At 47.1% G+C, this 12,260-nt stretch overlaps 1 protein-coding gene across 5 annotated transcripts in view; it reads right to left on the reverse strand.

Moving 5' to 3' along the window:
* Positions 1-12,260, reverse strand: part of Tenm4 (teneurin transmembrane protein 4) — a 375,231-nt gene that overhangs the window by 50,647 nt on the left and 312,324 nt on the right. For all 5 annotated transcript variants that reach the window (XM_026387278.2, XM_026387277.2, XM_026387274.2 and 2 more), the window contains 4 exons: positions 9,846-10,107; positions 6,966-7,233; positions 4,379-4,522; positions 1,951-2,200 (listed from right to left, as the gene is read on the reverse strand). In XM_026387278.2, the coding sequence (XP_026243063.2) occupies positions 1,951-2,200; positions 4,379-4,522; positions 6,966-7,233; positions 9,846-10,107 (924 nt within the window). The remainder of the gene's footprint in view (positions 1-1,950; positions 2,201-4,378; positions 4,523-6,965; positions 7,234-9,845; positions 10,108-12,260) is intronic.

A 12,260-nucleotide genomic window follows, 5' to 3' on the forward strand; every position in this document is an offset into this window, starting at 1 on the left:
CCAGCGATACACAGGCTCGCTGCTCTGTCTCTACATCCTCACTTCCCTACAAAGAGTTATCAAAATGTGGGAAACCTACTCACAATAGGAAACAGAATTGGAGATATGCTATATTTAGAAGGGAGGGCATGGCATAGAGAAACAGGCCTGGGGGAAATGATTGGAGGAAAATATATCAAGACGATGATATAGGGCTGGGGATATGGCTCAAGCGGTAGCGCGCTCGCCTGGCATGCATGCAGCCTGGGTTCGATCCTCAGCACCACATACAAACAAAGATGTTGTGTCCGCCGATAACTAAAAAATAAATATTGAAATTCTCTCTCTCTCCCTCTCTCTTTAAAAAAAAAAAAGACGATGATATAATGATTAACTTAGTTTTCTTTCCAAACTACATTTACTCCTCCCTACCCTACTTACTCACTGTCTCACATGATCCTCACAACAATGGTGGGAAGAAGGCAGGGAGATGATATTGCTTATTTAAAATATGTAAAAGTGGAGGCCCAAGGAGGTTAAGTGTTTGATCTGAAGTCGTACAGCTTCTCTGCCAAGGTGACGTGATCCCCTGGTCCTTGGCTCTCTCCATTATAGTACATATATGCAGCTGAGTAAATCAATACATTCAGGGGTTTCTTCTGTCTTGACAGATATCTATGCCAGTCAACCTCATAATGGAAGAAAGGCAGAGAATACTCCATTGGAGGCCTACTTCTCATCAACCTGATATATGATTTCCTATGGGCCTGCACATATGAGCTTCCATCTTTTGTCTCTGTGTGTGGGGGCAGATGCTAACACTTCTCTTAGTGCCAGGAGGCTGTCAGGGAGCCAGCAAGCTTTGCCCTCAGTCTCACACATGTGCTGTAGAATGAGATTCTTTCAAGCAGAGAATATTTATAAGGCATTAAGACAAAGTAGTCCTCATTGGGTTGGATGATAGTTCTTTGGTGAGGCAGAACTGGGTAATGGCCTTCTGGATTTGGGTCTGCCATTCTAGAAGCTGGACCTTGGACAGGCACTTTAAATTCCCTGGGCCTCCTCTTTCCCACTTATCAAAGGGTAATAATAATAAAAACCTCACAGAACTGTTACACGTGGCAAACAGTAGGAGCCCAACTTTCCCCTACCTGCATTGGAGAAAGGCTTTCAAGTTCAAGGGCCTGTCCTGCTCATGTAGACCCCTGCCCAGGAGACAGATGGGTCCCCTTCCCTAAAATAGTTGTGAAGGAACTTGGTGTCATTTCTCCTGTAGGGTGGGTGGGACTCCTCTGTTTCTAAAGCACAGCTTCTCCATAGCCCCAGATCCCACAGTGCTTTGGTTCTAAAGAGATCTGGCTCAGGAAACAGAGAAACAATGCAAAAACACGGAGGCCTCCCTGAGCTGTAGCTGTGCTGTGCACCAACCCTCATGGAAGGAGGGGAAAAGGGTGGCCCAGCTGGTTCTGCAGCACCTGAGGAGCAGAAAGGCCCTGCCTGGGTTAGGCCTGGGGGCCTTGTTTCAGTACTGGTCAATCAAAGGGAACTGCTGTGAACTCTGATGAGTGCTAAGTAAATAGGGCCAAACTTGGGCACATGGCCATAGGGGCCTCACCGGCATATGCCATCCATCCCTAGATTTTATAAAAGAGACTTGTGTGACTAATTTTAATCAGTTTATTACTAGGGAGCAAAAAGGTTCAATGGCTCCCAGGAGTCTAATTCTTGACTGCCAGCAGCCTTCCATGTCACCTGGATGCCAAGGACATCTCCCTGTTCCCAGGGTGGTTTGTCTTCACAGTGCACCAAGGGAGGCAGCACCTGGTTGATCTGGAGAGTGAAAAGTCAGATTCTGACAGACATGGATGGCACTGTCTGTCCCAGTTCTCTGGATCAGTGGATAATGTGGCTGGACCCTAGGATGGCAAGGGGATGTTATCAGGAACTTAGAGAAGGCACCACCTTACATACCTCAGCTCCAGGATGTTGGTGACATTTCCAGAGGGGAAGATCCTACGGATGTAGTTGAAGTCACCCACGTAGAGGCTTCCATCAGAGCCACAGGTGAGGGCCACGGGGGCCAGGAGCTTGTTGCCATCTGCAAGGCCATTGCAGCTAGGGCAGGAGATGCTTCTCCGGCGCCCATTGCCCATGATGCTGCCAATGACTGGTGGCTGCTGAGACACAAACTGGTTTTCCCCATTCCCTTTGTGCAGGATTCCTGGGACAAGAAGAGAAGAACAGAATCATCTGGGAGCAGGAGGTAGGTCCTTCTTCCTATGGTCAGCCACAATCACCTGATTTTGCAAGGTCCCCAGTCTCTGTCGACCACTTCCCAACTCATCTCTCAAGGCTGTGCCTCACCCACAGTGAAACCCAGAAGGACTGAGCAGGCCACAATGTTTCACTGATTCAATTGTCATCATAACCCTTATGAAGGCACTGATAAGATCGCTATTGTAATAGAGGGAATAGAGCAGGCAGCTCACTCAAGGCCACACAGATGAGAAGTGGAGGAGCCCTAGAGTTCAGCTCCTGATTGTTCAGCTACCCTGACTCGTAAATGGGCTGCACATGGCTCCTGCGTCCTGATCACACCTCTGTGACAGTGTGGATTCTAATTGCTAGGTGTCTTTCTCCCTTTCTATCAGTACCATTTCAAGTGTGGACAGTATGTCTTTTTTCCCCTTCTGTAGCCCCAGGGCTAAGCACAAAATCTGACATGGAGTAGACACTGATACTTATTTATAGAGATGAATGAGGTGCTCACAGTCTCCTCTCACCAACATGAAGTCAGGAGAATGGAGTTTGTGCCTGGTTCTGCTCCTAACGGGCTGGTCCCAGATCTTGCACAGTCTCCACACTTTAACTGCCCTGCAGCTCAATGGGGAGATTGACCTCAGTGACTGGAAAACTTCCACCCAACTTATGTTGTTTTCATTCCAGATCATTCTTCCCCCACCTGCTTATTGTCACAGCTTCCAAACTGGCTGCCTCTTGCCTTCCAGCCTGCAGCCTGAGAGGGTTTTGGCTTTTATGGGTCACACAAATCTTCTCTCAAGCTGCCACTTGTTAGCTTTGCCAAAGCTATCAAATGGATTGCTTCAATTTTTGATGTCGTCTAATGAATTACTTTTCCACTTTAAAGTTGGTGCTTTTTTTAGGTTTCAGGAAATCCTTTCCTGAAAGGTGAACTGGAAAGGTGAGGATCGAACCCAGTGCCTCACATATGCTAGGTGAGTGTTCTACCTCTGAGCCACAACCCCAGTCCTATTTTGGCTTTTCTTTGTTTTTTATTTTTATGTGGTGCTGAGGATTGAACCCAGTGCCTCACATATGCTAGGTGAGACCTCTACCACTGAGCCCTATTTTGGCTTTTCTGACACATGTGGCCAAGGCTAATTTTAATCACCACTCACAGATCAGCTAATGAATTCCTGCCTCAGCTCTGTGGGCTCCATTTACCTGTTTCTGTGCCAACACCACACAGTTTTAGATGTTACAGTTTTCTAGTTTAACTTAATATCTGGTAAACTCATTTTCTGTGTTCTTATTTTAAAGATTTCCTTAGCTATTTATAAACCTTCATTTCATTATAAACTTTATAATTAGTTTGTCAACTTCTCCTTAAAACATGCTGTGGTTTTGACAGGCATGCACTGTACTTTTCGCAGAAGGTACGTGACATGGTTACCATGTTTAGTTGTCCTACCCTGAAAGAGTCGGATTGAGTTATTATTGGAAGTGCAGATGTGATCATGGCACTTGCCTGCTTGAAACCTCTCAGAGGCTTGACATTTGCCTCTGGATGAAGTCCAAAGTCCTAATCTACCCTGAGCTCCAGCTGCTCAGCCCCCAGCTTTGGCTTTGGCTACTCTTTCCTTCATCTCATTCTCTGCTCAAATCACAGTGGACCTTCTTCTCTCCAATTACTCTTCTTGGAGGCTTCAGCTCTTCCACAGGTACTATGCCCTCTGCTGGAATGTTCATCTTTTTGAGACCCAGAGTTATCTTGCAGACCTCTGAGACTCAGGCCAGGGATCTTCTCCCCAGGGATGCCCTGAATCACTGAGTGCTGTGTTCTTCCTGTGCTTCCATGGTGTCCTGCACCTCCCACTGTGATGGCGTGGCCAGTGCACAGCAATGCAATTACCTGGTGAGTATTTGTCTCTGACCATGTAAAGTCTTGAAGCCTCTTATTTCTGTATCCCTGGTGCCTAGCACAGTGACAGGCTGACAGCAGGTACCCAAGCAATATTTGCTGACTGAGCTTTCTGTTGAACTGATTGCACAGGAACCCATGTAATTCAAAGTGTGTATTTTTTGTTTGGAGGGCCCAGGGGATAGGAGGCAAGGTGACAACCTGGCCTGGCTCAAAGAATTCTATTATTCCACTCACCACTTTGGATGTTGAGGGCATGGTGTTTATCCAGGCTCCATCCTCCAAGCTTGGATGCATCGATTTCATAGCCCTGCAGCACTGCTGTTCTTTTTTCCCATAGGATCAGATCTGGGCAGGATTCGTACTCATAACCCACAGAAACTGAAGGGACCATAAAAAGCAAAATGCATGGGTAAGCAAAGTCCCCTTTTTGGTCTTTGGACCTATAGGCAAGGCCATCTGCTTGTCTTTTGCAGAAGAAGGAGGAGGAGGAGGAAGAGGAAGAGGAGGAGGGGGAGGGGGGGGGGAGGAGGAGGAGGAGGAGGAGGAGGAGGAGGAGGAGGAGGAGGAGGCGGCGGCGGCGGCAACCATGACAAAAAGGATCATGTTTCTAACCTAGGAAACAGAACTATGTGAAATACTGACACAATACTGACATAGTGATGCTAAGTCTTAAAAACCTTTTTTCCTTTTTTGATCAACAGTTGTACACGACTAGGAAAAGTTAAACAAATGTACTGAATACTGTCAAAGGACCATGGTGAATCAGTTCCAGGGAAGTTATCTTCAATATGGAAAATACTTTATGCACAAATATCTTCACTGCAGCATTATTTATAATGTTGGAAATTTGAATTAATCTAAAGGTCTGAAAGAGGAGATGGACTGAGCAAATCTAAGCATGTCCAATCCAGGAATATTACACAGCCCATGGAAACTATGCCTATGAAGACATGTGGTGAGGTGGGGACACTCGTGGAGTAATGCTCGCTTAAAAAGACTGGTCATCTTCAGTAATCTATGTGTGCTAACAAAATAAAGCTACACATGATAAAGAAAGCAAATTCAAATATTAACAAGTAGTTGTATTTGTTTATGGGATCACCCATGACTTTTTCTACCTTTTCTATTTCCCAAACTTTTACAGGGAAGAAATCTGGACTTGTTTGTAATGAATACATGGAAAATAAGCTCAGTTGGGGAACTTTGGAAGCCAAAAGTTGCTTCAAGCTTTCCAAACTTGCAAATGCTTTGGCTTAACTTTTGTTTCATAAATCCAGGTCCCTCAGTAGGTACTTGGGATGAAGGCTAAGTACAGCAGGCTCCTTGAGTCTGGGTGTGTAAAGGCCCTGTCACTGACCTTGGGAAGGAAACTAGCAGAGACAAAAATGCCATTTCTTCCAAGTGTCTTTCTGAGTAGGCACTATTTTCCAGTGGGCAATTTTCTACCTTATGTTTACGACAGGAATTAACAACTGGGCAGCCCCTTACAGTTTCTTATATGAACCATAATGATGGCTGACCAACTATGGTAATGGGGAATAGGCTGGCGATGTCCCTGTCACCTCTTCCCTATGACCCTGAGTCACAGTACCTCCTACTGGTCACCTGTGACCTCAGAAAAGTGAGCCCAGGCCTGAAATTTCACTGTGCAGACCCTTCTTTTTAAATTGACTGGTGAGCACTAAATATGATCATTTCAACTGAAAGATTTTTTTTTTTTTCTGAAAAGACAATAGATGTGGCTTGATCTACAAAACGGATTGCGAAGAGTGAAAGATGCCATGTTTGCTCCCAGTGTTCCTTTGTGGGACAGGTAGGGATGCAAACTGTAGTGAAGACCTGGAATAAATCTAGCTCTGCTCATTACCAGCTGTGGCTCCTTGGGAAGTCACCTTACTTCTCTGGTTTCAGCCTCCTCATACAGGATTCCTGACTTGGGGAGGCATTTGAAAGGATTCACTGAGATGCTAATGCACAGGGGAGCATCTTGCCGGGGAGCCAGTTCTCAGGACAGTCTCTTATGTACTTCATGCTCCTGCCTTCCCTTCCGTCCTCCCTCCTTCCTACCCTCCCTTTCTTCCTTTGTAAACACAACATGGCTTCTCTGTTTCCTTATCCTTCCTTGGCTAGGCAAAGGAAATGAGACTGCAGTATGGTTCAAGGTGAGAAGTTACTCCTTAAGTGCTTGGAGGACCAGCCCTGAGTGTTAGGACTGCTAATGACCCGCTCTGAGCCCTTTCTGGGACCCTACACTGACCCAGAAGCTGGAAGAAGTATAGCCTGCCCCTGGAAGCCCAAGCTCTCAGTGGGGCTGCTAGGTAAGGCCAGAACCAGCTTCTGTTTTATATTGACAAACAGACAGCAATAGTAATGACAGAAAAACAACTTCTCTGATTGGGAATAAAGTCATGAGGCCCAAAATGCATTTTTGATGAAGGGACTATCTTAGTTCCTGTGCCTCAAAAAAGTGGAAGCAGCCCAGTTTCTTGGCTCCCCTTCTTTAAGGGTTAGGTTGAGGCAGGATGGCTGTGGGGTAGCCAGGCAAAGCCCACAGGCTGGGCCTTTGTGGCACATGGCATCTTTTAGCTCATCACAGTGCTTTTTGAGGGCTGTTTGGGTTTTGTAGCCATTTTTAATGTGGGATTTCCCACATTTAGGTCTTTCAATACATTCTTCAATGTCATGGATGGTCACTGAGAGGCCTTAAAGGGCAATTAAGACTTTTTTTGATCTGAGAAGAAGAAGGGAGGAAAAAATAGTCAAGAAGGTGACAAGAGTCGCTCTGGGGGGAGGCGGGGGTGTCCTGCAGCAGGCGGCTTACCGAAGGCTTCTGAGAGCCCAAGCACCTTCTGGTTGTAGACGTCTGTCTTGTCCCACATGAAATAGTAGGACAGGTCAGGAGCTGCAGCAAACCACTTCCTGAAGAGGCGGCCCTCCACCGCCACCATGAGGTGGACCTTCATGAGGTTAAAGGGGATGGTGGGGTGGGTGAGGCTGATCCTCAGGACAGATTTGTAGCCCGGGGTGCGGCTGCTCAGGTAGCTCAGCCTCATCTTGCAACCAGAGATGGCGATTTCCTCTTGCAGAGCCTAGAAAGCAAGATAGACCACAGTTAGGGATGGTCACTGGATCATTCAAGGGAAGGAGGACGGCCATGGCCCATGGATTCTGGCATTCAAGAGGCAGAGGATGAAACAGAGGGGGAGAAGATGGGCAAGGGGAGGAGGAGGAAGAAAAGAGAAGAGGGGAGAATGGAAGGTGAGGAGCGCAGGAGGAGAAAGGGGGAAAAAGGAAGAGAAGGGAGAAAAGGAATTGAGGGAGGAGAAAGGAAACCTGAAGGCTGGTCTCTGGGGCCAGCTCTTATGTGGCATATCCCTGCATGAGCCACCACACCTCGATGAGCTTTGGGTCCTCTTCTGTAACATGGATGGCAACACGGCATCCCATAATTGAGAGAAACACACAAGATAATGCTTAGGAGACCCCTGGCAGCAGACTGCCTCTCACGAGCTGTGTCATCCTAAAAGACTCATGGATGCTCTGCAGCCCAGTTTCCTCCCTAGATTAGCACAGGGCTGAGCAAGGTCATGTATACGAAGTGGCCAGCACCTCAATGTTAGGTGGGAAATGGTGCAGCTGGTGTCAGCAGAGCTGAAAGTGGGGGATCCTAAGAAGAGAGATCTTTCTCTCAGACTAATGAGGACAGCTGCTTGAGCAAGAAGGAAAGCTTCTCAAAATTTTCTTAAAATGAGATCTGTTACAAATGGTGTTACTTTTCAGGAAAGTACACGGAGACTATGTGAGGCTGACCAAACAAATGACCAGGCAGAGTTGAGAGCTGAGGGTACAGCTTGGCAAGGATCAATGCCGAGGCCTCTGCTCACCCCCAGAGAGGCTGGATTGGCAGCATGGGGTCTCAGTACATATGGGAACCCCACAATACTCCCGTGACAGATGAATGGAGTGTTGGGGAAGGCAGTGCTTTTTCTGCTGGGTGCTGTGGGCCCAGCCCAAGGTGGAAGAGTCAATGGATGCCAGATAATCAGGTATGTGGCCAAAGTGAAGGACTTTTGTTAGCTTGTGGGCTCTCTCTCATTAAAACTGAATCAATCAAGGCTTGTTCCATTCAAGGGACAATGAGTATTTTACCTTGTGTGCACAGACAAGCTGGGCCTTTTTCTGTCCATCCCATAGACAGGTGGGAACATTTGTCCCAACCCTGCTCTCCAGGACACAGGGAATTCTAGGGGTTGGCCTTAACCCATGAAAGTCTTCAGAAGTCACAGCTTTTAAGGCAAAGCAGGTGGTACACCTTGGTGAAGCATAGGCAGGAGCCAGAGCTATCCCCACGCTCTCATACACAACACCCTTCCTGAGTGTACCCTTTACATTTTGCACCTGCCAGCACTTGCAAAGGCTAACCAATGACTGGACTGGCAAAACCCAGGAGTTTGTTTTCATGTTTTTCGTGAGTCTGACAATAAGCAAGGTTTGTGCCCCAACTGGCCCTGTAGGCAGCTGGCTCAGAGAGCAGTGTAAAGAGGGTGCGACCTTGAACCTCATTTGTTCCAAAGTCCCTGCTCCTGGGAAAAATGTCTAGCTGGAGCAGAGCCAGGGTTGAGTAACAAATTAGTTCTCTCCAGCAAGTTCTGTCTCTACTGACAACCATTTCATAGGAAAGGTCAGCCTGGTCATTGAGACGGGAGACAGGTGTTGAATCTCTGAAAAGGAGTGAGCTTGCAACCTGTGTGTGCAATGAGACTTTTGCAATGGTTGTATTTCCTTCTTGTGGGCCGGCATTGGAAGCCACTCAACAGGGTACGTACAGAGAGATGTGTTTGCTCAGCCAGGCGTGAAATACACACATAAATGTATAAACTCTCTGCTCTGTCAGCACCAGGGCCATCCATTAACATGCACAGCACCAGAGTTCTCATTAAGCAGGCCAGGAGACCAGGGCTTCTCCTGGACTTCTGGTTGATACATCTCCCCTTCCTCAGGCCTTTCTTTCTGCCCCTGGAAACCAGCCTGGGGATAGTAGAGGACATTCAACTCAGGGGTTCTTTGTCAAGCCCTGAATCCATCTTGATTTCTATCAGATTAAAATGCATTTTTCCCAATTACTTTCTTTTAATGATAATTAAGTAAAACACTTGCGTGTGTATAGATTTGAGCCAAAGCAATCCTTAATTGGTGTGAAGGCAGCGTGTGTTAAGTAATCTTAATAATAATAATAGCTAAAATTTATTGAGCACTTACTAGGTGTCAGACGTGCTAAGTACCTCATATACATTCTTCTCATTTAATCTTTATTATAATGCTTGCTATTTGGGATCCCGTGGCTTATTCCTCGTGGTTCAACCTATTATTATAAATACTCTCAACAGAAATACTGAGAGAGGGGGGGGGGCGGGGATATCCTGCAGGCTCTGGTAAAGGAAAGCAGACTGAGCTGGATGACAGGGGAAAGGGAGAGGGAATTCACTGTAGCCAGAGCCAGGGAGGTTGCAGCTGCTCATGTGCTTTCAGTGTGTAGGAAAGGTGGCCCGCATGTCCTGCCACCATGCCTGCCAGGGAGTTTGGCAGCTGGATTCAGCAAGATGGGCTGAGAGGGTCTGTCCCAGACTCCAGAGGGGTACTGTCTTTCTTTCCATCGTCTCTGAGATCTCCTAAATGATATGCAGCCAGGAAGGCTGGGTACCTGAATTTCTGGCACAATGGGGCCTTTCTCTGCACAGGAGCTGGCAAAGGACGTCAACGGGGATGGAGACACAACGGGGTTGGGGCGGGCGAAGTTGCTCAGGTCACAGCTGGGAATCTCATTCTCTTCATGCCGCATGATGATGGTTTCCATGACAAAGAAGCGATCCCACGGCAGCCAAAGGGTGTGCTCCTGTGTGATGAAAGGCGCCCGCTCAAACCGCAGGATGATGGAGACACCACCGTTTGTGACCAAGTCAAAGCTGTGTGGAGGGAAGGAGGGTGGAGGAGAGGAGGGGGGAGCAGGAAAACCAGGAGGATGGGGAGGAGAAAGAGACAGGAGAAAAAATTACACAAAGGCTCTGAGCACTCAGTGAGGAGACTTAACACCTAAAGACTTGTCTGCAGCCACAGTGGTGACAGTGACTCCAGAGGCCTTTGTGGTTGCTGTGTTGTCAAGTGACTCACCATAGAAAATTTACCGGAGTCAGATTAGCTACTATGAAAAGAGCCAGTCTTCAGGGCACAGGATATTAACAAATCTGCTGCTGTGGTGCTCCTGGCACATTGGCCTTTTACCTGGGTCAGAGCTGAAGCCCCGTAAAAACTCAGCAGAACAAGCTCTGACTCAGTTGTTGGGAACCCTAAGCCTCCTCCTGGTTCTGACATGAACTACTGTGCAGCCTCAAGTAAGTCATTTAGCTTCTCTGATCCTCAATTTTCTCATGGTAAAATTCAGAGGTTCAAATGGATTATTCTTAAGTCACTCAGATTCTGTGACTCTGAGTGACTCTGTGACTCTACAGCAATTTTGGCTCTGATTACGATAGAGTATTCAACAAAGGCCTTTTCAATTCCAAAATAGCTGACAACAAAATTAGAATCACAGCATTTTATAACTAAAAGGGGGCCAGAAGACTGAGTGGCACTGTCAGTTGAGATGAGATCACCATGACACGGCTCTGAGAGCTGGTAGCCCAGCCTGTACACAGCTCCTGTGGATGGTAGATAGGTCTAAGCAGCACCTGCCTTCCTAGTGCTTGTTCCCTTCTCTCTTGGTAGTTGCAATTCAACCCGGATTCACCTGTGCAGTTGGTTTGAGAGACCCAGTGCCAGATCTCACCTTTAGTCTGATAAATCCACTTTATGGGATTGGGCCTGTTGCTCCACCTTGCTCTCCCTTCCCCTAGAAGCTACAAGGGTTTTATGCTCGATTGCCCTGATCTAGCGCCCAATCCTGCTCTTGATACGTGGCACTCCCAGATTCACATCCCTAGGTTCCAAAGACGTCGATCCTATCTATCTATCCTCTGCAGGAACTTTCCACCCATTTTCCCTGCTTCTCGGTCAGCTCTTTCTATGCCACACTTGGGAAGAAGAAGTTAGGCGTCACCTCCTTCAATAAGAGTTCAGGTGGTGGGTCTCCATGGTTTGGGGAAAATACCCAGAGAGTGACTTTTCTGTCACAGAACTAAATAGCATCTGTGCTTTGACAGAACATTTTAAACTATCAAACAGAATTTTGGCCAGCATCAAAAGCTCTCTTCATGAAAGTCTGAGCGTGGGGAGAAAGAAAAGACAAACATGAGAAGGCACATTCTCAAGACTATGAGCAGGCTGGGACAGCTGGCTCGCCAGCCGCTGAGTGCAATGGGCTGGGGCCAGGCTCACTTGTTGGTGGGAAAACCTTATTATGGATAAGAATGTGACTCTGACCCCAAAGAGAAGGCCTGCCTGGTTCTCAGACAAAGCCCAGACAGCTCAGGGCTGCCTGAGCATTGCTACACACTCCGTGGGTGAGTTATGCTCCCTTTCCAAGCCTCTATTTCCTCATCTGTAAAATGAAGCTGATGACCATAATCACTTGGCAGCATTATTAATTTGAGAGATGAGTGATAGATGGGAAAAGAACAGGGCCCCACACATTTCCTGGGTGTCATGCTCTGTATAATCCCATTCTTCAATTCAATGAGCCTGAGCTGTTCCTCCTGTCTGCGATTCTTTCAGTTTTTCTTCATGACTCCTATTTTCCATTTCTTTAATGATCTCTTTGGCTAACTTCTCTGCTACTGTTTTGTTTATGAGTTCCTGTTAAATCCTGAAATCTGGTCTATTAGCATGTGTGCAGGGGTGGGGAACTGCTGTAGGTGTCATGGTGCCTGTCTGGAAAGTGGGGATCACAGCAAATCAATCCCCAGGGTTACAGTGCACTTGTATGTACTCTTATCTCCAGACTGTATCTCTGGCCTTATGGTTTCTCCAAGGGTATGAGAGTTAAGAGAGAAGGTGGGTCAAGGAAGCCAGGAGAGAAACAGGCAAGATGCAACCTGCTCACATGTAACAAATGAAGTCTCAGACATTATGGGGACAGTGTCTGTATGACGACTTCCTCATACAGTATGCAATGTCTACAATG

The sequence above is a fragment of the Urocitellus parryii genome, chromosome 4, assembly GCF_045843805.1.
Source record: "Urocitellus parryii isolate mUroPar1 chromosome 4, mUroPar1.hap1, whole genome shotgun sequence".
NCBI classification, from domain to species: domain Eukaryota; kingdom Metazoa; phylum Chordata; class Mammalia; order Rodentia; family Sciuridae; genus Urocitellus; species Urocitellus parryii.